At 50.5% G+C, this 26,540-nt stretch overlaps 2 protein-coding genes across 20 annotated transcripts in view; both read left to right on the top strand.

Annotated features, from left to right (window-relative positions):
• PACS2 (phosphofurin acidic cluster sorting protein 2) overlaps positions 1-13,066 on the top strand; it is a 76,017-nt gene extending 62,951 nt beyond the window's left edge. For all 16 annotated transcript variants that reach the window (XM_061345411.1, XM_061345400.1, XM_061345399.1 and 13 more), the window contains 6 exons: positions 815-857; positions 4,520-4,562; positions 5,535-5,670; positions 8,961-9,187; positions 11,051-11,164; positions 12,121-13,066. In XM_061345411.1, coding sequence (XP_061201395.1) covers positions 815-857; positions 4,520-4,562; positions 5,535-5,670; positions 8,961-9,187; positions 11,051-11,164; positions 12,121-12,239 — 682 coding nt within the window. In that variant the 3' untranslated portion in view covers positions 12,240-13,066. The remainder of the gene's footprint in view (positions 1-814; positions 858-4,519; positions 4,563-5,534; positions 5,671-8,960; positions 9,188-11,050; positions 11,165-12,120) is intronic.
• A 7,762-nt stretch (positions 13,067-20,828) lies between these two features.
• The window catches only part of MTA1 (metastasis associated 1), an 81,163-nt gene continuing 75,451 nt past the window's right edge, over positions 20,829-26,540 (top strand). The window contains exon 1 of one of the 4 annotated variants that reach the window (XM_061345416.1): positions 20,829-21,039. In XM_061345416.1, coding sequence (XP_061201400.1) covers positions 21,012-21,039 — 28 coding nt within the window. In that variant the 5' untranslated portion in view covers positions 20,829-21,011. The remainder of the gene's footprint in view (positions 21,040-26,540) is intronic. The other 3 variants (XM_061345415.1, XM_061345414.1, XM_061345412.1) reach the window with 3 other exon arrangements.

Raw genomic sequence — 26,540 nt, 5'->3', positions numbered from 1 at the left:
CTTAATTCCTGCTAGGTTTGACTGTGGCTTTTGTTGCTGGCCCTTTTCCATCCTCTGGCTTCTGAATCCTGGGCAGGGCCAGAGCAGGAAGGGCTGATGCCTTCCTGCTTTCAAAGCATGTGTAGTGTTGTCTTCAGTTGTTTCTGGGACATGGTGTGCGTTTTGTTCAGTTTGGTTTAGCTGTTTGCTGTTCTCGAGTTGGTGTCCTGATCTACCCAGTGTGCTCTGGTGCCCAACCTCACTAGCGTGCCTATCTAGGGGACTGAAAGCTCCCAGTGTCAGGGAACATGTATCTGTGCATGAGTGTGTGTGTGTACACGTACTTGCTAGTGCTATACAAATAACCACGTGTCACAGCTTGTAACCCTGTGGCAGGCTAACTGCTTTAGCGATGCTGGGATATGCAAGGTATGGCACATGACTCCAAAGGTGGGACGCGTGAAGGCCATGCGTGCAGAGCGCTTCAGGTACTAGTAAGTAACACACAGTTCTCAGTGTTGTTGTGGCACAGATCCATTTCCTTGCGGTAGGAGGTCGTGTGTCTGTAATGACTGCAATGCCATTAAAGCATGTTTCTCTGTCAAGCGTGAGGGAGGGAGGAAGAGACCTTTCCCTGAGAGATGTGCCGAAAGCTGTGTGCTCTTCCCCACCCATGCAGATTCTTAGCGTGCTGGCAGGGGGCCTTGAGAGGAGACATTGGACTGGCGCTTGCATACTGTCCGTCCCTGCTGCATGCTTGAATGCAACGTATGAAGTGAGTATTGTGTCCAGTGAGGAAGCAAGCTGCTAACAACTCTTTTCTCTTTGCCTTTAGCCCTGATGAAGAATCTTCGCAGAAGTTCATTCCCTTTGTCGGGGTGAGTGTTGTCTTAGTTACGCTGTCTCCAGCCAGCTAGAATATGTCCACAGGTGTTAACCTAAATATATCAGGTTTCTGGGGTAGAGCAGGAGCAGTGGGTGCACTAAGGCAGAGTGTCAGCATGAGCATCTGATAGTTGGTCCATCTGCCTGGGATGTAAGCAAGTCTCTACAATCCCTCAACAAAGTAAAGGATACATTTTGCTTTCCCGGCAGGTGGTTGTGGGCAGCTCTGTGCTGCGTGCCTGTAGGCACTGAAGCAGGCACCATAGCCTTGCTCATTCAATACAGAGAGGGAAGTGTGATGCTGAAGTGCTCTGATCTACAGCCTGTCTTTTGCTGCAGACCAAAGCACCTACATGGTGGAGGATTACTGCTAGACTGCATGTGGAGGAAGGTGGTGTGTTCCTGGAAACCTGATGTCAATATTGCTGTGCCCAGTATTGCCCTGGGTGATGGATTTGGCCAGATTTGCTATTTCATTGTCAGTATTCTGTGTGTTTGTCGTGAATGGTCTCCAGTCCTCATCTACTTCTGGGAAGTGGAGAGTACTTCCATCAGGGAGATCGTTTTATACCACTGTTAAGTTTGAGGCTTGGGCAGTAGCTACTTAATGAATTTCATTATGTGAATATGTGTTTGGGATAGCAGTCCCTGGCTTTTCCTCCTGTCATTATCAATAAATATTCCCAACTCAGGTGGCTAAGTACAGAGTATGTAAGCAGGAGTGTGTGTTTGTCAGTGTGTTTTGTGCATTGTGTACTTTGCATTTTATAGCTTCCTTCCCCTTATTTGATCATGGTCTTTAATTCATTAAGTTTTAGGTATAAAGTCATTGACCCGCGGCCAAAAGGATTTTTCCTGACTGCTCTTATAGCTACTGGATGTCCTCTTCACAGTTTTTGCGGCTGTTTTGTAGTTTCTTGCATGCTGGCTGTCTTGTTCTGCCCCCTCTGTGTTAAACTGACTTGTGTGCATTCCCATTTGTATCCCTGTTAGTGCATCAGAGCTAATCTGAAATCCCAGGGTGTTTTAAAGAGCTCAGTCTCTCTTGCCCTCAGGCTGACCATGCTTTCACTCTGGAGTCTCTTCAGAGTGAGAGTCTTTCTCTGTCCTGTTCCCGAGATGACGACCTACTTTTATTTGCTGAAGGAAAGATGTCTTCTGAAAAAGCAGAGATGCATCTTCCTGATTTGTTCCCTGCTAATCAGCTTTGCTTTGACCTTGCCCATCCCATGAACTGTGATTGCTGCTGAAGAGCTGGTGTTACAAAACAACAGTTTCACCTTTCCCAGTAACATAAAAAGCTCAGAAGAGCTTGGAAGCTCCTGGACTTGTCTCGCAATAGCTGCTAGGCTCTGCAATGCTTTTCTTTGGGGCCTAGTTCAGTGCTATGTGCAAGAAAATGGGGCTCAGTGTTTGTCCAGCTGCTCTAAAGCATTAGTAGTACATTTCCAGTATGGATTTGATTGTCTGAAAGTGGCAAGAGTAAACAGCTCTGTTGTGTGTATAATGCTGCCAGCTTCCAACAAAACTTGTCTTGAAAGCACAGGCTGATGGTGAGGGCAAATCAGTGCCTCTTATTCTTGCTTCTGAAGTGTTCCTGACGTAGTAATTCCCCATGAGACACATCTGAAGAGACTCTGAAAGGCCAGTTGCAGGTGTCTCACAAAGTCTGAGGGTGAACATGGAACCTCTTTCCCTTAGCTGCAGCCTGCTGGAGCTGTTGGCAAAGGAAGAACAGGAGCTAGTGACATTTGGTTTTGTGACTCCTGATGTCCACTGGTCTCTGTTGGCTTTTAGAGTGCAAAACCTGATGTCCTGCAGCTGGGCTGCACAGTCTGTGACCCAGGAGCAAGCAGGGCAGTGCTGTGCTGCTCAGCTGGGCTCTGGAGTGGTGGGAGTGGAGCCTCACAAGGGGGGCCCATTTGGGTGTGAAAGCCTGAGTCTGGCAGTGAGACTGCACCTGTGTTGTGCCAGCAGCCAGTTGCAGGGGAGTTAACAGGATGTGCCCCCTTCCTGAAGGCAAAGGAGGCTGGCTGCTGCAGCATTACTGGATGGAGGCGGTGTTGGGACTGCAGCAGTCTGAAGTGCTTCCCTGAATGGTGGGAAAGGATTTAACCTTTTCTTCCTTCCATGTGTCTGAACCAAGTGTCTTTAGTCAGCAAGGAGAAGGCCAGAGAGATTTCCTATCTGGCTTGCAGATTAAGGTGGCTGGTAGGCAGTTTTCTGTGTTCCTTGTTCTTCCCCTAACTTCTGCCTCACCTCCTCTTGCTCGCAGCTGCATACAATGTGTGAAGCATCCTCTTGGGGATTAACACATACAGCACAAATGGCTGCTGAACTCCAGAACCTGATTTGTTGTCCTTTGAATGGAGACTGGCCAAACTGAGCTGCAGCCTCCTTCTCCCAAGCCAGTGTCTGCTCAGGGAGCCTCTGCACACACTGCTGAGTTCACTATGGCTTTTTCAAGACTGGAACAAGCTGAATCCACCAGGGAGCCTGACACCTCTGCAGGATCTGGTGTGGAGCGTACACCCCACCAGACTCCAAACTGTGCCAAGGTTTTGGCTTCTGATGATTAGGTCCTTTTTCTTGATCCTATAGCACAGAAATGTGCTCCTTAGAGATGTGGTCTAGATATGGTCATGTCTGAACTTAACAATCTGCTGTTTTCGAACTAAAATAGACTGTATGACATCATTTTTTATTCTGAAGCAGGTTTTATTGGCTTGAGATCCCTTTGCAGCTCTTTCCCATTTGTCAGCATTTATACAGGTAGACATTACTGCTCAATACAAGTTTCTTAAGGACCTTAAGAAGGGTCTCTCCTCTGGCAGTGTTGAGAGTAATGATCCCTGTGCACTGTACAGATGATTGCTACAGGAGGTCCCTGCTTTTATATCACCAAGGGTCATTTTATCTTTCTAGGCATAGTGTGTCCCTGGGAGCTTGTGTTTTGTAGCATGCTCTGTTCCACAAATTATTGCCCATGGCATTTATCATTAACCTAGCTGGTGGTTGGCCATATCAGAACACATTTGTACCTTTATTACAGTGAGATTGGGATCAGTATGACCTGTCCATGTGGTGCCATGTCTATGCCCAGAGGCTTTGCTATGAGCTCTGTCTTCTTTGCCAGACACTTCCGTCGTTTAGAGACCAGAAAACTCTGATCAGAAAGTATACTTTGCTTTTGTGGTTTTCTAACAAACCCCAGCTATTCTGCACCCTAGAAGTGGCTGCACTGGTGTGGTGGAAGCAGTATGTCTGTAATTAGCCAGTGTATCAAAGCAGTGCTAAGGGGATATTTATGTTCCTTTCTCCTCCCTCTGCCATTCCCGCAGGTGTCACAGGCAGGCATGGTAGTTGCCATAACTTGGGGCTGACAATGGGCTATTCGGATCTGTGCAGGTCTGCTACAGCTCCACAGGCTCTGTGCTGTCTTTCGCATAGGTCAGGGAAGGGTTGTGAGCTGGTACTGCTTGACTGGGCACTGCTGGGACCTGCCTGCCTCTTAGAGTTCATTTTTTAACATACTTTAACATTACTCTGACTTGCAGGAACAATGCTGGGGGCTGTAGAGATGAGCTTGGTTTGGGGATTCCTGATGTTCAGGGGTCTCCTGTTTCACAAAGATCTTCTGTTTTGCCCTCTCTAGGTGGTGAAGGTTGGAATAGTGGAACAATCTTCTGCAACATCAGGTAACAAGCATCTTGTGTGTGCTCTGTGTCGTACCAGGTGGTGGGAGCCTGACTTCACAGGCTGAGCAAACTTGTCCATTGCTGACATCTTGGCATTTTGCAAGGGGGAATTGGGTCTCACTACCTCCCAGTTCCGTTACCTTGAATCCCAGTAGCTGTCTGCAGAGAGGCCTCTCTCTTGAGAGAGGCCCTTTCTATTGTTGTTTTACAAGGAGCTTCAGGCCAGCTGAAATCCCCACACCCTCATCCAGGGAAGTTTCACTTATACATGTATGAACACCAGTTTTTCTTATGTGTGTTCTCAGAGGGGTGCAATCACTGCTGTGGTTATTTGAGGTTTCTGCTCCAAACTGGGGAGGCAGTTCATCAGAAGTTCATGCCTGTCTCCTTACGCTTCCTACACAGTTAGGGCTCAATTGCCTAATAAAATCAACCTCAAACATGTGCCTAACACTGGGAACTCCGGGATAGGCAACCAGTTCACCAATCTAACAAATTTAGACACTTTATTTTAAACTGGGGAGTGCAAAGCTGAGGTACACAATACTGCCGGCTTACACACATGGACACGAGGTAGTGTTGTTCTGTCAATGTTTTCTTCTTCTTCAAATGCAGTTCTAGTCAGGAATACTTCTTCCCTCATCTATTGGGATTGTTTCTTACATTGCTTCACTATTAAACCCAGATTCCTGTGGCTTGGGTTAACATAGCTTTCTCTGTGGAGGCAGCTTTTCTGTGGGTCACTCTGCGGAAGCCCCGGGGAGTGTGAATGCCTGTGCCTGCCTCTTACCCAAACAGAAAGTCCCACAGTTTTAGTGTGGAGGCAGTCAGAAGTGATGGGCTAGCTGATCTCTGGATTGAGTCTGTGCAAAACCTGTGCAGCAGGGGCATGAGCAAAGGGACTGAGCTATCCCGGTGTGCATGTGTTGTGCTGTGCGACGATCCCAGACAGTTTGACTTCTCTTCTGCAAGGTGACTCTGATGACGCAGCTCCCTCAAGCTCCAGTGTCCTTTCTTCTACCCCACCTTCTGTGTCACCTGCTGTGAAAGAAGCCTCCCCCACACCACCTTCCTCACCGTCTGTCACAGGCAGCTTCTCTTCCTCAAGGTAAAGCATGTTTTGTCTCCTTACAGCCCCCTTGGCTATCTTAACTGACATATATGTGAGAGAGGAAAAGTTTTGTAAAGAAAAACCCGTAGGTCTGCTGTCTTCCTTCCTAGCAAACACTTGAAGTTGTCACTTTTCCCTTTCACCTCTTTTACCCCTGGAGTGACTGTGTCTTTGCTGGCTGACAAGGAGCTGGGGAGGGCAGGGGGGATCTTGCACCTGATGGAAAGGCTGTGCTTCTCAAGTGCAGACGCATTTGAACTAGAAAGGGGGGCCTTGTTTCAGATAGTCTGGCAGAAACCCTGATTCTGATGAGCCATTGTGGCAGCCTGTTTGGGAAGGTCTGTATTCTCCATCTGTTGGTATTTTCTCTTTGAGACTAGATTCTCTTAGGGAGATAAGTAGCCAAAGAAAATACTGATCCTAATGTATGTGGGTGCTAGTTTGATTCCTCGTGTTTCTTCTGTTTTTAAGTATCAAGTGAGTAGAAGGTCAGAGTGCCTCTGTTAAATAAGCAAGCTTTTTTTCTGTGAGGGGAGAGCTGACAGCTGTGAGGTAGCATAGTGAAATTGCAGTTCCCATTCATGTGCGTGCCTGAAAGCGTATCACAGCAGGAGGAAGACAGCACCTGTAGGCAATCTGAAGCTCTGGCTTGGCTAAAATTTTTAGGGGTGAAGGCAGGAAACCCCTACAAAACTGCTAGTAAAGAATTGCCCTGGCCTGCACTCTCATTTTGTTGGTGTGCAAAAAACTGGTGTAGCTCTTTAATGCTTTGTGTGCAGTTCTGGTACTTGGAAGCAGATGGGGGAGTTAAAGGTTCTGGGGAGTTAACAGGGTCAAGGGGACAGAGCAGCAGCCTTGTGAGGGGAGACTAGAAGTGACGGACTCTGTCAGGGGGAAGGGGGGGAAAGAAGTAAGCCACTGAAGTTTTGCAAAATCACAGTGGTGGTGGGTTTGTTGCGTATTGAACTGTCATTCACCAAACCTGTAGTGCAAGACCTGAGGGCACACAGCAGCACTGTCAAGAGGTCAGCTAAAAGGGAGAAGGGAAGGGACTTCCGCACACAGCTGGAAAGACATGTTGGGACCATGTCTGCCTGAGCTACTTCAGTGGCACCTGGATCAGCAGATCAAATAGGAGTTAGGCAAATTAATGCATAGCAGGTCCATTAACGGCTACTACAGGGTGAGTCAGGAATGTCCCCACTAACATCCCTAATCCTTTTGTCAGGCTGGTGAAGTGTAAGGAAATGCTCTGCAGTTGGAGACTGGGCTCACATGCTGTCCCTAAGCAGCTCCTCTTGTTGTCCCTGCTGGAGACAGAGTGGGGACCTTTAACCTCTGACTTCTTAAACTGGCTTAAGAGAGTTCCCTTTTAACAAGAGGAAGTGGAAATGTGGAAATCCCAGTTTAGCAGGTGCCCAGCAACCAGAAGGTGTTAACGGTTGTTAGCCTGTGCCAGGATGCACAATTCCCCAAGTCCTTCCTGTTGGTCCCCTGTGGTTTGGTGGTGGGAGAGTCCCATGCCCCAGGCTGGTCCCAGCAGCTGGCTGGCAGTGCAGAGAGATGGGGGCGGTGTTGGCTCAGAAGAGCTGAGCTGCCTTCCTAAATGTGAGCTCTGGGGGGCTTTCCAAAGGTGGAAGTGGTTTGGGAACCCATCCCCACAAGACCGTAGGCTGTTAAAGTTGTGAGCCATGGATGTGATACATCTGAAGCTGACACCTGGGTTCTAGGTTCTGGTACCTTTTGGTTTCATGCTGTGTGGTAGAATTGTCAAGAAATGGGGAAGCTGAGGTTCAACATGGTTCCATCTCCACTGATCTGTGTGTGACAGCATGGGGTGGAGGGTGACCCAGACTGAAAGATTAGGCCACATGTTGTATCTGGGAATGGAAGAGAAAATCCTGCCTGGACATAGTGAACATTAGGATGCTTTGTGTTTACAACTGGTATCAGAAGTGTGATGTAAAGGAGCCTTAAAATCCAAAGCTGCATCTCCAAAACATTATCTTTAAATAATCTCACTTCTGAAATTACCCTGAGAACGCCAAACCTGATTTTGGTGATCAAAGATGAGCTCTGCAGTGTGGCTTTCAGGTGAATGACAAAGAAAAGGAGATTATTTGCAGAGAGGACTTTAATTATGGGATGTCCTTGTACCTTGAGAGTTTCTCATTAGGCAGTATAAAGGATGAATATTTCATTCGAAATCATGGATTCCTCTTCCTTAACAATTGCCGTTTCTCAAACAGGGGATACAGACTGGTAGGTACATTCACTTAGTTTTTTATCTAGTACTTCCCTATTATTTAGTACCCTGTCATTGTGTAGGAAGAAGTATAGGCTGTCAGCCATAGGTCTGCTGAATGATAAACCCCTGCTCTACTTGGGGTTAGCCAGCCAGAGGCAGGTAAGGGGTGCAATTTCCCAGGATGCTCATCTTCGTTTTTCTGGCTCAGGAAAGGCTGGTGGCATGTTTTGGGGATGTACATCTGTTACCACATGATGCATGGCAGGTTTCAATAGCAGATCACATCCTGAAATCTGCCATTGTTTAGCAAACATCACAGGACCTGCAGAGCATTTTCCCAGCTCTGGAATTCCCTAGCACACAGCCTGCTGCAGGGCAGATTGCCCCATACCAACTTTGTTACAGGGACCTGGGGAGAGCAGGGATCCTTTGTGGCTTGGTGGAGCATCTGGACAGGAAGGGAAGCAGCCGGTGACAGGAAGAACTCATGAGCATAGGAGGTGAAAGCAAGACAGGGTGATTGAGAACTGAGTGCCTAATGTTGAGGGACCCACCAGCTCTTTGTTCGCCCCTGTTCAGAGCTGATTTTGGCCATGCTGTGCCTGGCCACTCACTCACTCATCAGTGGTCAGGAGGCAGCAGGAAGGTGCTTACAGCCTCTTTGCCACTCAAAGACTGCAAGTGATCTGGACCACCTCAGTGGCCATGTTTGCAAGCTGAGTCATTGAACTCAGTATCATGTTAGGAAACTTTCCCACTGCTCCATCCTTATGGCTGTGCAGTAGGTCAGCTTGTCTCGGTTCATTTCAGTTCTGTGCTGCCAAACTGATACCACCATGTAATGTGACTCTGTAATGTAATCACTCAGTGATGATTTCCTGTGTTTTTGTGATTATTGGGTCTCACTGTGAAACGCTGCTGCCTGATTTCCCGAAGAGCCAGGTGCTTGTCCTCTGAACAGCAGCCATTCTGAAAAACACAGGTGGGGGGAACTCTGCTGTGTGCTGCACAGAAATTACCTTCTTCTCTTGTTTTCCAGCCAGAGCGTTGGTGCTGAGTTGATGGGCCTGCAGGTGGATTACTGGATTGCAGCTCCACCCATGGACAGAAAGAGAGACCCAGAGAAGAAGGACCCCTCCACTACCAAAAACACACTGAAATGCACTTTCCGGTCCCTGCAGGTCAGCAGGTTACCTGCCAGCGGTGAGATTGCCACTACTCCAACAATGTCCATGACTGTTGTGACAAAAGAGAAGAACAAGAAAGGTAAAGTGACCCATTTACTGTTGCCAAAGGCCCAAGAGTACAATGCTGCTCTGTTCTGCTGCTCCAGGGCTGCCTGATTTGTCGGTCTTGCATTATAGCACCTCAGTCATGATTTTATCCCCCAAATCCTAGTCTGTCTGTAGATGAGAAGTGGCTGAATAAGGTGATTCTTTGAAAGGGTGTTTCCTCTTTGTGCTGTAAAAAGGGGATGAGTTCACCCTTATAGCTGAACAGCTGAGATGGTATAGCTCAAGGGAACCAAGGTGGGGACAGGGCAGGGACACCTGTGGGTGGCTGTTCAGAAAGCCAGGAGGCGTGCTGCTCTGGCCATCTTCCCTGTGTTCTTTATGAGCCTGCTGGTGCTGGTTTGCAGTGTTGGATTAGGCATGAGGCAGCTTTTGCCCTGAGCGTGAGAGTCGGGGAGACTTCAGCCTGTACAGGTCCATGCTCTGGTCTCTCCTCTGCCTCATGGCAGAGGTGCAGGACCATGTGCATCCCGTCATATTGCAGCGTATGGCAGCAGCACCAGCAGAGGTGTTTTGCTGGGTTTGATGTAGTATCCTTGTGTTAGAATACCACTCTCATAGCTGGACACAAATGCATCAGCCAGACCTGCCAAGCCATTGCTAGGTGTGCTTGTGCATACAAGAGGTGGTGTCAAACAGCAGGACTGCAGCAGTGTAAGCTCTTCTCCAGGAGCTCTTATGTTCTTGTACAGAGTGCTCTGTGGGACAAAAGAAGGTAGAAGAGGAATGCTTTCAGCACAAAGCCTGATGTTAACCTTTCAAATTTTTAATCTTCTGCTTTTGAAGTCTTATTTTCTCAAAGCAAACAAAAAGCATTTTAAATGTTGTCAGTAATCCTGTATTTGCTCCTGGCCTTGGTAATGTGAAACAGTAAAAATTGAGAGCACCTCTGCAGTGTTTTCAGGGAAGCAGCAAGGCAGTGTTGCACTTACATTCAACTGCCAGTAGCTGTCCTTCGTGACATCTTTCTGCCTACAGGACTGGGAGTCCTTCTTGGTGGAAGCCTGGTTTTTTGGGGTCTTAAAGAAGGCTGACGGAGTCTCCTGAACTGATGGCTGCAGGACATAGGTGGATAACCCTGCAGGCAGGTCATTATGGGCAACATAGCTGTGGCACTGCTGGTACCAGAGCTCCCATGCCTGACCACATCCTTTTTAAGTGGCATGCCTACAGGAGAAACAATCCTGAGACACTCAAAATGTTCTTCAGTGGGGCTGGCTGAAGCTGGAGCAGTGGTGTTCAACACCACCAGCTTTTGTGGAGTCAGTTTGTACATCTTTGCCCATGCATCTGGATAATTCTCGGGGAACTGGACCCGATTTAGGTCTCCTAATGCTTACCCTCTCCACCAGCCGCCCAGAGTTTAGTCCCTCTTGCTCTCCAGGTGTCTGGTGCAGCAGACCTGCCTGCAAGAGAGAGGAGGGGCTGGAGAGCAGCGTTGCCTGTCAGCGTGTGCAGTATGTGGGACTGTCCCTAGGTGGTGCAGCCGCCCGGCAGATCCCTCACCCAGGGCAGGGCACAGACTGGGCACCATACAGATGCTACTGTTTTCTCTGGTGTCCCAACAGAGCAGCAGGAGTTACGCTGAAGGTGCCGTTTTGGGCCTGGGTTATGAGCTGGGAATGCTTCATGTGGGAACACTTAGGACTTAAGGTGTCCATATGCATAGGTGATGGTGCTCAGCACTGACACAGTCAAACTCCTGCCAAACGGGTGATTTTAGGAGTTAAAATTAGAGCTAGAATTTTCGGACATGAATGTTTAAATGCAAAAACCCAAACAAGTCTTGCCTGAGAGTGGCAGCGATTCACTGTGTGCTGGTTTGATTTTCTTCCAGTGATGTTTTTGCCCAAGAAAACAAAAGACAAGGAGATTGAGTCAAAGAGCCAGTGTATTGAAGGAATCAGCAGGTTGATTTGCACAGCAAAACATCAGCAGAACATGCTGCGTGGTAAGTGCAGTACTTGCATCCTGTTGGGTTCTGGGGCAAGGCTCATGCTAGCATTGTCCTACAGGCAAAGGGCTGACCTGCTGTCCTGCCCTTACACCCTGGAGCCACCATAATGGGGGAATGGGCTTGGATGTGTCTGGCATAGGCAAATGCTTTAATAGGTCTTTGATTACCCAGAAACTCCTCTGAGTCCATGCCCTGGGTGGGGACAGTGGCTGGGCCAGGCTTCATTCCCCTCTCTGTCTTCTCTGTCTTGCATGTCTGGTGCAAGTGGTGGTGGAGAGCAGTGGGAGTGCTGCTGCTCCTCTGGTCACGATTGTGGCACAAAAGCTTGCTGTAGCAGGAGCCACATATGCATCTGGCAGACAGACATAAAGGGGCTGTCAGTGGAGCTGTGCCACCGATATCAAAAGTATCCCTGTAGCCCATTCAGTTGATGATCGCCACCACTGTTCACAGTAGAGGGATCTGCTTAGGTCCCCCCCTTAATCCTGGCTCTGTCCCTGTGAGATTGGTGAGTGTTGAGGGGTGGTCACAGAACATGCGGCTCCTCTTTAAAAGACATGGATCTGGTTAGAAGTGCCAGTGATGTGAGACTGATGTTCAACTCTTACAGAGTGCATTTGCCCATAAGAGAAAATGAAGTGTGTTTGGGAAATTCAGGAAATCAAATCAGGTGACACAGAAATCAGCAGTCTGGGGAGCTCCAGTGTCAGTGAGCGATGCTGGAACAACAGTCTGAGCTGTTCTCCCTAAACCTATGGAGCTCTTCTCCCTGATGTGTGCAGCTATTTACAGTGGTGGGGTGGCCAAGCAGAGCAGCATGTAGCCTGGGCCCAGAATGTGGTCAGGCCTCTCTCTGCTGACTGCAGGGAGGTTTCTAGCAAAGCTGTTTCATGCTTCCCACTTCTGTTCGGTGTTTTCTAACTCTCCTCTCTTTTCGCCATCCCCTGCAGTCCTCATTGATGGGGTGGAGTGGAACGACGTCAAGTTCTTTCAGCTGGCAGCACAGTGGTCCTCTCATGTCAAGCACTTTCCCATCTGCATATTTGGACACTCCAAATCTAACTTCTAGCCGTGCTCGGCAGAGGGACCTTCTGTCCATCCCGGGACTGCACACCAGGAGCCAGGAACTGCGTGCCAACTCTGACTCGCGTCTCTCTGCCCTCTCCTGCAGAATTAATTACAGATGTGCTTGGATTACTTTCAAATTACTTTTTTCTATTAACTCTTTAAGTTTACTACAAGGGAAGGAAACCCCTTTAAACAAAGGCAAAAAAACCCCAGTCTTAAATATAGATATGCTGACAACATGAAGTCGTGGGGGAGTTGGCAGGAGCAGGCAACCTGCCCAAGAACACCTACCACTTACAAGCAGATAGCTGAATAACTGCACTGCTTATTAACCTTGAGACCTCATTGGTGTGAGTGGTCTGGGGGAGCCATGGATCAGCCCGAGTGGATTTTGTGGAAGATCATGTGGTGCGTTTGGCCCCCTCCTGTTTCTTTCCAGGAAAGAAAAGATGGCCATTCTTTTCTCCTGCTGCCAAAGGATGAGAGATCAGCAAGTCTGGAGGGAGTTCAACTGTCCGGCTTGAAAAACAAACCACTTGCATAGCTAGAGAGGTCTGGGGAGGAGATCCCCAAGTCTGCCATGGGGATGGGCAGGTGTTTGTGCTGAAGTGATGCCTGAGGAGAGTTGGACAGGAACTGGAATTAGGGAAACACTATGTGTAAGGGAACTCCAGTGTCCCAGGTCTGTGACAATGACCAAACAGAGCCAGTCATGATGTCCCCACAGCTGGCTGTGCAGCTGAGGGATGCCACGTCAGTGGGGTCGCTGCTATTTACATACTCACACCGATTATTTACCTGTCAATAAAACCTCGTCCAGCCTCTAAAGGGAAAGGATTTTTTTTTAACAGCTGCAGATTTTTTTTAATGCTTTCTAAAAAAATAATAATAATTAAAAAAAAAAAAGAGGGGGGGAAATAAGTTGCCAAAAAAAACAAACCCAGGAAGATGAGCCGTTGTCTGTGATGTGATACATCACTGTCCTGGCTGGACTGGGAGCCAGCCAGGCGCTCTGCATGTCCAGCTGCCTTCCTGCCTGCACACGTGAGGTAGCATGGGCTGCTTTATCTGCTGCCTTTGTCCTGCCCTGACTGCACTGTGCTCCCCAGAGCCTGCTGCCATCTCCCTCATGCATGTCTTCAGGCTGGGTGCAGACTGCCTGGCTTCAGGGCCATTGCAGGAATGTGTTTTCGCCATGCCCTTGAACCACACAGGACCTCTCCTCACAGGGACTGAGAGACTTTAACAAAAATGAAGGGTGCTGGGGGTATGCAGTCTCCCACGGGCTGTTCTGTTGATGGATGTTGTCCTTACCTTCTGCTTTCTGAGTATTCATCCCCACAGGAATTTCTGTGCGGATTGCATCCCTTCCCCAGCAGGATATGCTTTTTCCCTGGAATAGCATTGCCTATAGGTTGAGGATTTGCTTAGGGGTTTCAGTCGCCTGGTGTAGTGGAAGCTGTAACTGGGACATGAGAGAGGATTTAACCAGCCAGGTTCTCCACCTGCCTCAGGCAGCAGGACATCCTGTGAGATGGAGGAGTTAAGATTCTTGGGTGTCTTGCACCACTGGCTTGGCTCTGGCTGCACCTTGCTGCTGCCAGGGATGTTTGAGGTGCTGAGACAAGGAGGCAGTGTGACAAGTCATAGGTCTTGGCAGCTCTGGGTCCTGCAGATGTGGCCTTCTGCTCTCCAGGCCCCCTGGGGCATGCCTAGGAGGGACTGGAAGCAGATGGGATGTGGGGAGAACAGACACCTCTGGTGTATTGGGGTAAGGGACTGAAGTTTTTGATGGGGTCCTTTTGGGTCCCATCCTAGCGGGCAGGCCAGGCTCTGTGAATATTTCCAGAAGGCACTTTCTGGGGGCAGTGATGCTTTGGAACCTTTCTTTTCCCCTCCTCCCTTCCCCATCTGATCCTGGGGGACCCACTTTACCCTGCCTGGCAGGTCCTGCTCTACACAGGGGCCACCTGGGTTCTTTTGGGCAGGACAGTGGTGATATGCTCTGTTGGTGATGAAGAGCAAGGGATTATTAGGTGAGAGGATAGTCCCTGCTGGATCTAGTGCCTATTGCAGCTCGCAGCATGGGCTGCTTCACCAACTCTGATTTCATTAAACCCATTCACAGCACAAGTGCAACCTACTTGGCCAAGGACTGGGTATTCCCTTCAAACCACACTGTGGAGGAGGACATGGACCCACGCCTGGTGGCATGCTGCTGGGCAGGACATATTGTCTAGTTTGCAATAGTGTGTTTCTTCCCGCAGGCAGGTGTGCCTGCCGTCTGCTAGCTCTTGGCTGTGACAGAAGCTCGGTGTAACTCAGATGTCATTGTGTCCCTCAGTTCATGTGGTTTTGGTTGACCTGAGCTGATGCTGTGGGACAGTATAGTGTTGCCTAGCAGCGGTGGCGCGGGAGATAGTGTATAAGCACATCACTTCTTTTTCTTTATTGAGGCTGTGGCATCAGGGAAAAAAGCAGCTTAGAAATTAGCGTGTGATTTCTTCCTTGAGTCTCACGCTGGTGTGACACGAGTGGTTGGGCTGGGTTCCAGTGCCAGGACCCACATGCAGCCTGGGCGGCTCTCAGTACCAGAGCATGATACTGCTGCAGACGTGGGGTGGAATAACCGACTGCAATAACTTTGTTTACTGGGGGGGGTAAGGGGGGAACAATCACTGTGCTCCTCTTTGTATTTCAACCTACTGTAAAGAAACAAATGGTAGCTAGGACAGGATTTCCAGGGTCCTGTCTGTCAAATGTGTGTTGCCCTATTCTACTCTGTGTGTGTGTATGTGTGAGAGAAACACTTCTGCTTGTTGCATTTCATATTGGTTTGTGTTTTGTTCTAACTTTATACGTGTGAATTCATCAGGAAACTCTGTATGCCTGAGGCCTGAGGGCTTGTGTCTCCACAGGGCTCCTCCCCTGTGGAAAGCTGCCATTGCTCTGAAACGCTTCTATAGCATGCAAGGAAACATCCCGGCTCCTCAGCCTTGTTCTCCTGGAGTCCAGCTGTGTGCCTGGGGGAACGGCTGTGGCATTTCCCTGCCTTGGAGGCAAGGGCTGGCATGTGAGTTTGGTGGTGCTGCTCCAGCCAGGGTATTGTGCTTCTGTTGTTTCTCCTGTATTGTGTGGAGCCACTTTGTGCATCTGTTTCTGACCCTGACTGGAGGAGAAACAGGTTTCTGTCCCTAAGGAAAAGGAGTGTCAAAGCATGCATGTAGCTCAGGCCATTTTGGGATCTTGGGCCTTCCACCCTCCCAGCTTCTCTAACAGTTTCCTGGGGAGCCTGCCAAGATCCAGCCCGCCAGCCAGAGAGAGGTGCCTGCAGATCTGAACCAGCATGGTCAGGGTAGATGATTGTGTGCGGGTTGGCAAGTGCAGAAGGATGGCTTAGAGCAGAGGCAGCACCTCCCTGCTTCCAGCTCTTTTGAGTTCTGGTGAGGAAGGTGCAACTCGAACAAAGAAACGCCATGGCATAGGCAGGGCTCGCTTTGGAACCATGCCATCTAACAGTGAAGGCAGCGGCTGGAGCGGGCACCATAGAATCATAGAACAGAATTATAGAATAGTTAGGGTTGGAAAGGACCTTAAGATCGTCAAGTTCATCTGAGCTGTTTCTGGCTGGGAGGTGCTTTGAAGGCAGTGTCCCCTGGTCTCCCTGTCCCTTTTGTGTCCCAGAGCTCGCATCTCCTGCTTCCCTGGCTGTGGCTTCTCAAAGCAGCTGGTTTCTTTTCCAGCTGCTGTTGGGTGAAGGGCCCCCACCTCTCTCGGAGGCAAGGTCTCAGGAACGGGCTCACTGCTGCACTGGGCTCTGTGATGCTGACCTAGTTTAACAGCGCTGGTGAGCAGATGAAAGATGGAAGGGGTTTGTGGCGTTGTGTTGCACCTTGAGTGCTTCCTGCTCCTCCAGGATGAGTTTCCTGGAGGCAAAGGCTGGACCTCTGCCCTGACAGCGTTCAGTCAGGGCTGGCTCTCCTGTGGCACTGCTGACTTGATGCCTTGGGTGGCTGTTTTTAACTCAGTGCTGCAGTTTTCATCCAGTTCGGTTGTTACCATTTACATCTCAGCAGCAACTGCAGAGCCCTACTTAATTACCTGTGAGTTTGGGGAGAGTCACTGTCTCTTTGGCTGTGCTTTGCTGCTCTAATTAGCACATGCTTGTGGCTTTATCCTGCAGAGGGCAGGGGTAGGTGGCTGAGAGGTTTCTGTGGCTGAAAGAGATGTGCTGGTTTGCTTTCCATCTTCAAACTCTGCTGAGAACCCCGCTGCTCCGTGCTTAACCTGCGATTGCAGCGCAGGCCACATTGAGTTTCTCACCAGCAGTGTGTTGGAGAGAGCACTGGAGAGCTGCTGTGGAGGGTATTGCACCTGGCACCTCTGTGTTTAGGAAAAGCCTGGCAAGAGGTAGCAGGGCTGGTGGCCTTCTCCTAATGCTTGCCATGCCGAGGAATCGGGAAGGCTGGAATTAGGGCAGTCCCACTGTGCAGCAGTAAAGGGTTGGGAGCCCTGGAGCTTTCCTGAAGCTACGTTGGATGCAGTGCCTGTGTCCCCTTCGTTCAGGGAGTCTTGATGTCAGCAGATAGTTGTGTGGTGGCATTTTAGTGTGGCACTCCTCGGCCTATCTGGCAGGGAGAAGGCCAGAAATGAGCAGCAGCGTGTCCTGGAGGCTTCCTGGAGCCTCTTCAGTGGGGTTCTTATGGGAGATGGTTCTGCAGGGTCACTTGGCTGCTTTGGGACAGACTGGGGAAGATGGGGACATGCCAGCTTGGAAAGCAGCAGGTCACTAGTTTCCTTAAGGAAGAGCATTGGAATGGGGCTACATCCAGTCAGCTGCTGCTTTGTGCTTTGGCCAGGGTGTTGCAGAGCATTGTCTGTATGTAGACATGGGGAAGCACCTTGTAAGCATGGGTACCGGGGCTGTGTGCTGTCAGCCTTGTCCGGGCTGCAGCGTGCAAGGGGACGTTACCACTTGGTAGATTCCTGAGTTGTCCATCTGTTTCACTGTTGTATTGTTTGGGTTCTAGGTTGTTGGTTTGGGGTTTTGGCTTTTTTTTTTTTTCCATGAAGACTGATTAAATGTAAATAGCCTTTGGGTTTCTGGTGGTTGGTTGGGGTGTTTTGTTTTTTTTTTCTTGGAACAAACTGCAACGTGCTCGACCTCGTCAACTATTTTATGGTACTAATGCAACACTAATAAAACTGGACGTGAAAGCACACACCTGTCCCTTGAGTCATCTCTCGACAGGGACTCTGGTATGAATGGGGCAGAAAAAGACAGCGGCCTGGCTCTCTGGCATGGGGGGATTTCCTGTGTTATTTATGCTGCTGCCCAGCAGCACTTCCAAGGCAGAGCTGGTGGATCGGTGCTGCCCTCTTCCCTGCCCCTCATGCCTCTTCTGGAGGGACCTAGCTCGTCTTTGTGCCTGGTCCTCACCCACTTGCAGCAAGGAGTGCCTGTTTCTGGTCTGGGGGCTGTGCTGCATGAGCACACTGGTGTTAGGGTACTTAGGAGGGTCTCAGCAGGGGAAGATGGAGGCTGCAGTAGCCTGAAGCTGCAATGGGAGAGTGGTGGGATGTGTGGGGTGGCAAGCACCTGGGCTTTGTGCTGTGGAGTGGGAAGGTGAGAGAGGAAGGAAAGGGAATAGCTAAGCAGGTGGTTTGAGGCAGAAAGGTTTTTGGAAAATGGGCACATGGTTGTGGTCCCCAGGATACAGCACATGGGAATGTGGAGCTGGAGCAGCCTGCATCCCAGTGCTCCCCTGGACAAAGGTGGAGGCAGGAGCATGGCTGCTGATGGAGCAAGGGGTGAAGGGAACTTCTCCCCGCAGGATAGGCTGCTCTCAAAGCATGCAGGTCTTGATGGATGTCTCGGCTTCTCCACATGGCCTGGCCAGGCTTGCAGGTTAATTTATGGCCTGAGCCCTTTGCTGCAGCAGGGGCCACAAGTCCCACCCAGGCGGCACTGAACAGGGGTTGGGTAATTCCAGGCAGAAGAACATAGCTTGCGAGGGAGCAAATTCGGGACTCTTCATTAGGGACTGTAGTGATAGGACAAGGGGTAATGGGTTAAAACTTAAACAGGGGAAGTTTAGATTGGATAAAGGAAGAAGTTCTTTACTGTAAGGGTGGTGAGGCACTGGAATGGGTTTCCCAAGGAAGTTGTGAATGCTCCATCCCTGGTGGTGTTGAAGGCCAGGTTGGATGAAGCCTTGGGTGAGATGGTTTAGTGTGAGGTGTCCCTGCCCATGGCAGGGGGTTGGAACTAGATGATCTTAAGGTCCTTTCCAACCCTAACTATTCTAGGATTATATGACTTCAGTGCAGGGACAGCACCAAAAGCCATGGGGAGTGCCTGGCTGCTGGCATGATGGGGCCTGTGGGACAGCTGGGGAGACAAGTGTGTGAAGGCTCTTTGGGCTGTGTATTTTTGCACTGGTAAACTTGCACTGAGGGCCCAACTGCACGGAAGAGGTGCAGCCTGAGCTCTGCCTGTTAGACCCCATGGAGGAGCCAGTCTTGGCATCGGAAGGAGGGTGCAAGCAGAGGGGACCGGGGTGGTCAGAAGGTTTGGGTGCCTGAGGGAGAGCAGGGAAGCAGTCCTGCATCACTGAGGAGTACACAGGAGCAATCCACACCAAGCTGAAAGACCTGGTGGGAACATGGGTGCACTCCCCTGTTTTCTGGAAGGGAGGAGTAGGAAATCAGAGCTGGGTGGAGCAAGGATAGTTCAGGGCTGGGGTGTGCCAGGTCGCAAGTGATGGGACTACAAAGCCTTCCTCACGCGTGCGTGCTGGGACAAACTCATTTCTGCCAGGCAGCCTTGGACTGGGCTCTCAAAGCAATAGTGTCTGTCTTTTGCAGGTCTTGTCTTTTCCCAGCAGAGGTGCACCTTTGTTGGCACAAGAGGTCTCAGATGCAAGTAATACCCTGTCACGATGCACCAGAAGTCCTCCTGAAAGACTGGGTTTGCCACAGTGGGAGCTGGTAGCACCTGTGGGAATACAGTCTGGTGGTGGGAGATGGGGTGTTGCGAGTTCCTGTTCTTTCCCATGCTGTGGCAGCTGCTGCCATCTCTCCTTCCTCCCATTGCTCAACGCCCCAGCAGTGCTCACAGCCATTGCTTAACCTGGAAGAGGAACAGCAGGGAAGTTCCAGCATGTTTTTATTCCTATCATTTAAAGCACAATTTAGCATCTGGAAAGAGCAGTCAGTGCCATATGACCATCCACTTCTTCATGTGCAACTGCTGAGTGCTCCATGATGTGACTTGTAAACATTTATTCTGGACAGTATTTCTGTGTCCTACTGCATTGTTTCCTGCTCTGCAGAATGGTCGCAGCAGCAGCCTGGGGAGAGCCCTGTGGCATCCCTGATGGCTGTACCAGCTCTGAAAGGAGGAATTATCATAGCGGTACCCCCCAGCGCACCAGACTTTTTTGGCTGACCAATGTTCACTCCCACAAGTGCTTGGCTGTGCTCCTTGCACACGTTACAAACATGAAGACAGAGCCCAGTGGCATCCAAGGACTGTCAGAGGTGTGGGGCTCAGTTGGGAGTTTTTCCTCTAAAACACAAAGTGAATTTTAACAAAAATACATCAAGTCTATTCATTTTAGCAGATGCCAAGGGTTTGGATGGTCTTGTACAGCTGTTTCAGGATGTTATGAGGAGCTGGGTTCAGAGCACAAGCAGTGGCCATGCCTAGCCCTGGTCAAGGGTATGACTGTTTACACCATTACCCACTTAACTCCAGCAAGGGGTTTCATAACATATTATTTAGCCATCATGACCTGTCTGAGGAGGGGCCCTGTGCTGACATCTGGCTCAGGCAACACCAGGTCATTCATTCTGCACTGGAGCTGAGGAGCAGGAGTCATCATCCTGCTGGGCCCAAGAGGCTGCCAGCACCCCAGGTCTGCCTGTGCTGGCTATTGAAGGTGTAGGTTGTTGGGGTGTGAGCTGGATGCGGCTGTGTGCAAGGATGGTTGTGTCCATGGAGTGGCCTGTGCTGGTTCAGTGTGTAGGAGGAAGACCGTGTGTGAACGAGGCCAGGCAAGGACTGTAGAGGTACTGTCTGTACATGGAGGCTGTGTGTGAAGCCAGGCGGTGTGCGTGCAAGAAGGGCTTTGGGAAGTGGCAGATGTGTGTGTGAGGAGGTCTGTGCGTGAGTAAAGGAGTGTGTGTAAGGAGAGTTGTGGGTACAGTCAGGTCTGTGTGTGGACAGATGGGTGAGCACAGGTGCTGCCTGAGCGTGTGTGTCAGGCTCTACCTGGGGACAGGCCCCGCGTGTGTGTGTACGTGAGCAGGGCTCAGCCTGTGTGGCGAGGGAGAGCTGTGGCTGTGTCAGGACAGCCGCTCTGTGGAGCTGTGAGAGCAGCCGGTGCGTGCGTGTCTGTGTGCCTGTGTGCGGACTGGCTCTGCCCGCCCGCAGGCCCCGTCCCCTCCCGCCGGGCGCAGGCCGCGGAGCACCGCCCTCACACGCTGCGGGCTGGGCGGTGGGGCCGGCTCCGGCTCCTGCTCCTTCCCCCTCCCTCCCTCTCTCCCTCCCTCCCGCCTCCGGGCCCCTCTCTGCCCGGGCCCGCCGCCCCGCCCTCCGCCTCCCTCCGTCTCTCCTTCCTTGTCGGCCGGGCGGCAGCCGGCGCGGCCCCTTTAATTCCCCCGCTCCCCTCCCCCCGCCCGGCCGCTTCAGCCTCCATTTTCCAGCGGATCCGGCACCTGGAGGCGGCGGCGGGAGCGGCCCGCGCCCCGCACCGGCCCCGTCCCGGGCATGGCTGCCAACATGTACCGGGTCGGAGGTAAGCGCCCACGGGGCTCCGGCCCCGCCGTGGCCCGACCCGGCCCGGCCCCGCTGCGCCTCCCTCCCCTCGTTCGCTCCCGCGCGCGAGTGGCGCCTCGGGGGCCCGGCGGGCCGCGGCGGCGGGGCAGGCCCGGCCCGGGGCGGGGCGGTGCGGTGCGGCGCGGCGGCAGGCCTGGGTTCAAACGGCACCTGGGGCGGGCCGGGGCCTAGGGGCAGCCCGGGAGGGAGGGGGCTGTAGCATGGCGCGGAGCCTCCCGAGGGGCGGGCGGTGTGGGTGCGGGGCTGGGGCCTGGTGGCCTGAGGGGATGCCTGGAGTGGGGTTAAACGGGGTGAAGGGCTGCCGCGGGGAGCCCTTGTGCGGACTGTGGGGCGAGAACAGGGCCGGACGGACGGTGTGTTTAGGGGGATGCGTGGTGCAGCGGGGGAGGCCGAGGTGAGGGGTGAGGAACAGCCATGTGGGGCCGTGTGAGGGTGTGGGGAGATGGGGCACTCACGGCGCGGGACTGAGGGTGCGGGGGAGCTCGGGCAGACCCGGACCTAGGGCATGGTGAGGTGGGTTGGTGGGGCTGGGGTGGTGCGGGACAGCAAGAGCCGAGAGGCCGCTGGGAAGCGGCATTGGGACGGGCGCAGGGATGGGGCCTGGGGTGGAGGGGCTATTTCTGTGGGGGTCATGCGAGGTTGTAGGGGTGGGGAACAAGGAGGAGTTGCTGAGATAAGGAGCACAAAGATGGGCAGAGATCGCTGGTAGAGCAGGGGACTGGTGTGAGCACGTCCTGCAGATCTTGGCCTCCTCTTCAGCACTTGCTGTTTTGTTGTATGCTTTCCCATTAGTCTTTTATTCAGGGTTGCTCTCCTGTCTAGATGTCCTTTGTTTAGACTCACGTGAAGAGAAAGGAGAGGCAACAGGCTTTGGAACTGTATTTTATGAAATATAAATTGAGGGTGGTCTGGCATGAATTTGTGCTCGGCCATTTTCCTTCATAAAAGCTGTTCTGTGGAGCTTCTTTCTCCCCAGCATGGTAGGATGTGCGGGAAGATGTTTCTGTGCGCTTCTCTCCTCTTCAAAATGCCCTGTTTCTTGTGGAGTTCTGTAAAACCAGTGTAAAGTAAACAAGGAAAAAAATACAGCAAAGGTGGCCAAGCCATCCTGTCTGGCTGCTCTCCATCAACAACTTTCCGCTCTTTGGGCCTACCCTTACTTTGTGCTCTGAAAAATACCACTTCTTTTGTCATGCTTGTACTTTTTTTCTGGTTGCACTTGGTTTTCATAGAGGAATAAGGTGTGCCTCTTGGCTGTCCTGGCTTTGTTTCCTGGGTTGCTACAAGCTGAACGCATGCACATAGAGTTCTGTTGGTTTGGAGGTGTTGAGAGTAGAAAGACGAAGGTCAAGATGAGTTGTGAAAATTTACAGCTTGGTTCCTGGCGTGACTGGTAAAGAGAGTTGTTTCCTGCAAACTGCTGTTTGGCATTTAACGTTAAAGGTGCCCATCTTGCGTGGAATGTCATCTCTAGTATTTTACATGGCAAAATCCGTACTGTGCACCCCATGGGTGGTGGGAAGGGGCCTGTGGAGATCACTAGGCTGCCCTGATAGAAGCTCACCCATCAGAGTGTTCAGGGCTGTGTCTAGCCTGGTTCTGAGTATCTCGTAAGAATGACCATGCCACCCTTACTGCCTTACTGGTCCTGCCCAGTAAACACTGGCTTATGGCAAGTATTTGTTTCTCTAGATTTCCTCGTGTTCCAGCTGGTGTCTCTTATCCCTCATTCTATCCCTGCACATTTCTGAGAGAAGCCTGGCCCAGTCTGCACACCACTTCCAACTCGGTAGTTGCAGACAGCAGTAACATCTCCCTTAAGTCTTCTCTTTCCCCAACTGAACTAACCTGCCCCTGCCTTTTGCTGAACACCCCATGCTCCAGCACTGACTGCCTCTGTGACCTCTGCTGGCCTTCTTCCTGTATGTCACTTGTGCTGGGGAGGCCAAGTTGGACCCAGCTCTCCAATGGTCTTAAGAGTGCTCACCAGAGGGGCAGGATCTGTCCCCTCACCCTCCTGGTTGCACTTCTGCTAACACAGTAATGCTGGCTGCCCTCACTGCAAGGGTGGGCGGCTGGCTCCTGGGCAATTTGGTGTTCTACCAAATGCCTTCCTACAGAGATGCTACACCAGCAGCATGTACCGTCATAGGGAGTTACCCTACTCCAGATGTGAGGCTCTGCTGTAGCTGTAGTTGAAGTTCCTGAGGTTTTTGTCAGCCTGTTTTCCAGCTTGTCAAAGCCTCTCTGAATAGTAGCCCACCCTCCAGCCTGTAGTATGCTTCCCCGAGTCCCCAGACTTGTAGACAGTGTACTCTTGTCTCTATCCTGGTAATTAAGAAACTTCTAAGCAGGGCTGGCCCCAGTATTGATCCATATTGGGTACCTTTCATAACCAGAGGGATGCCATTAGTAACCAGTAGTCAGGTGAAAGCTGTAGTGGCTGTTCACAGCCCTTTGAGCCTGGCATTCCAGACAGTTTTTCTGCTACTTTTATTATCCCATTATCCAGGCCACACCTCAGCACTTTGGTTCGAAGAATGCGATGGGAGGCACTAGCATGGTCTTTTACATGAAGTCAAGGTGTCCAACATCCTCAGCTTTCCCCTCAGCACAGAGCCAGGCTTTCTATCCTGACAGGGGAGCCAAGTTAGTCAGGTGTGATTTGCCTTTGGTATATCCATTTTGTCTGGTCTCAGACGCCTTCTTGTCCTTCCTGTACTTGGAAAAGGTGTCCAAGATTTGCTCAGTAACCTTTCTGGGCAGAGGGCAAGACAGCTGGCTAATAGCCAGGGTTACAGTGCTCCATTATTGTACATATGGATGAAGTCTTGATTTGACATATTACCAAGATCAACATATGGATGCATGCAGCTGTTTCTGTATTAGAGCTCTGTTCAGTCTGAGCCAGAGGAGTTTGTATTATTGAATTGTTTCTGACCTCTGTTGCTGGTATGTCCCACTAACGGTTTTGTGCACTGAAGTTGTGTGTGAACTCCAGGGCAGGATTAAATCCTGAATGGGATTTGTGCGTAGTCATTTCATACACTTCCCCCTGGAAGACAAACATTCAGCAGATAATCTGTTATTATTCTTGTGGCTGCCGAATTGCGTTGTATGAAGTCCAGGCCTAACAGCTGCCAAAAACAGCTTGCTCACAATGGATCAATAATGCTTTTAGAGGTATGCGTTGACTCAGAAAAGATGGTTGTCGCTTTTGGCCCAATCATGAACATCATGAATATTTGTTTTCAGAAGCCAGAAGGTGGATTGCGCTTTGTCTGAGAAAGACTGATTTTAAATGCATAGTTGACAGCTCTTCCAGAGGACATGGAGTGTCTTGCTCTTTTAGTGTTGTCGTTCCTAGATAGAGGAGCTGAGGAGCCTTCACTATGGGGGCCAAAGGTGGCATGCAAGTCTTCTCCTTTGTGTTGTGTAGCAGAGTGAGCATGCTCAGGGAAGTTAGGAACTGCCACCTGAATTGTTGTTAAGCCTCTGTGGGTAAGTTAACTGGTGGCATTGAGTTGCTTAAAGAAAGCAACTGGTTCTCTAACCTTCTGCAAGGTTTCAACTGGTACATTTCTAGATGGGGAGAGGATTGGTTTCCAATACAAACTGGACTCATAACCTGCACAGTTCATGGGGGGTGTGAAGCTGGTTTTAAATGTGCAAGGAAGGTGCCAGGTATCAAATTCCAAAATGCAGTATGGTATCTTACTCATTGTCCAGAAGGAAATCCTGGAGTTGCCTGTCTCCGGTGTAGCAGAAGTGGAGATTTTCTTAACAGCTGCTGTACAGGCATGAAATAAATGGCAGTGTGATGAGAGTGGGCTGCTTTTGCTTGGAAGGAGTCATGGTGGGCTGGCCTGCTGCTTCATGGAGCGGCCTGGCAGTCTGCATGATCACAGACCGTATGGGAATGTTGGATAAACACCAGATCTGAGACGCTTGGGACATCTGAGCTGGAATTTGGGGCCTCTGATGAAAAAAATGCATGTGGGAGAGAGATGTTCATTGTTCTAGCTAGTGCCAGGCTCCCCTTTCAGGAGTGTGCTGTGTCAGCTGCCTGGAAGAGAACAGGTCATCTCCTATCAAGAGACTTTCCAAGCTATTCTGTCTCCACCTTCTCTGGGAGAGTTTAATTGTACCATGAGTATTTCTTTAGTGGCAGTAATTGATTGAGCCCCACTGCAGGTTTGTGTCCCTATGGCATTCCGCTGATTCAGTGAAACAGTGATTTTTGCATTTCCATCTTGCACTGATTTGAGGAACTTAAATTTTTCCACCTTCCCTCCTCCTTACTCTTTGTTTTTTCCTGGATTATTTTTAATCTGCATCAGCTACCCGATCTGGTTCACTGTGGGACTGTGTGAACAGCTGAATGGGCTCAGTGGGAGTTCTGGGAACAAGGGGATGGGGAAAGAAAGGAGAGGAAGGATGGAGGAAGAACTACTGAAGCCAGCACTTTTGCTAAGACAAGTGTCAGTTTATGCTTTTAGATGAAAAGCTTTTTACATGTTCTTGACTTGTAAGAGTTACTTTCTTGTTTGAGAGCATTCTCAGCTACAAAATTATCGCAGCTTTTGAGTCTGGTATATTTAAGGTGTATGTCATTAGGAGATGTGATCACAGGTCAGTCATGCACATATGTATTAGCTGCATCTAACATGTTTAAAGCAGATGAAAGGACCCCACAGTGCCTGGCACGGGCACCTAAGATTCCCAGCAGCGTTCTTCCAGTGCCGTGGAGACTGAAGCTCCACAACTTAGGTGTTGTTCTTGCTGACTAGATTAGACCTGTGTTCCTGTGTGTGCTGCACTCATACTTCTCATTGCAGTGTAGCCAGCCCCAGAGTTTTTAAGAATGGCAGGATGACATCACCTCTCTGTTGCTGCAGGGTGTTATTAATGTGTGACTGAGGACCACGATTTGACCTGCCCCCATCCTGTTACATATCCCCTTTTGGCATCCAGACTCTCATGGCAGCACAGGTCTCTTGACATCCAAACTGCTGCCAGAGCTGTGAGCAGATGGGTGCACTGGCCCTCTTGGCATCACAGTGATGTCAACAACAGTTTCTCTGCTTTTCCTGATGAAGAACTGAGGTACAAACTTTGTAAGGAAGCTCACATGGAAGCATGTTGTTGAGTCCAGATCTGGAGCCTGTAATTCAGATAATTTAACTTCAGGGCATGTGTAAACCCTCTCCTTGCAAACCCCCTCCAAAGCCTTGCTTTGTTATCAGGGTGGATGTAATTTGGGTTGGAAGAGGGGGTACTGTGGGATAATTATGTTTTGGTTGTGTTTGGTGGTAGTGTTTTTTTATTAGTAGTACTGTTTTTTTGGGTTGTTTTTTGTTAACTTTCAGCTGAAGGAGCGGTATTTGAAGGTAACCCGAGCTGAGAGTGGGTTTAGTAGAGAGAGGTGTTAAATAACCAGTAAAGGTAATAAAAATGAGA

This window comes from Neopsephotus bourkii, unplaced genomic scaffold (genome assembly GCF_033783945.1).
Source record: "Neopsephotus bourkii isolate Nb327-2 ecotype Australia unplaced genomic scaffold, CSIRO-AGI_Nbou_v1 NB_234, whole genome shotgun sequence".
Lineage (NCBI taxonomy): Eukaryota > Metazoa > Chordata > Aves > Psittaciformes > Psittacidae > Neopsephotus > Neopsephotus bourkii.
Note: the sequence above shows the minus strand (reverse complement) of the source record. Positions and strands in the feature narration are given on the sequence as shown.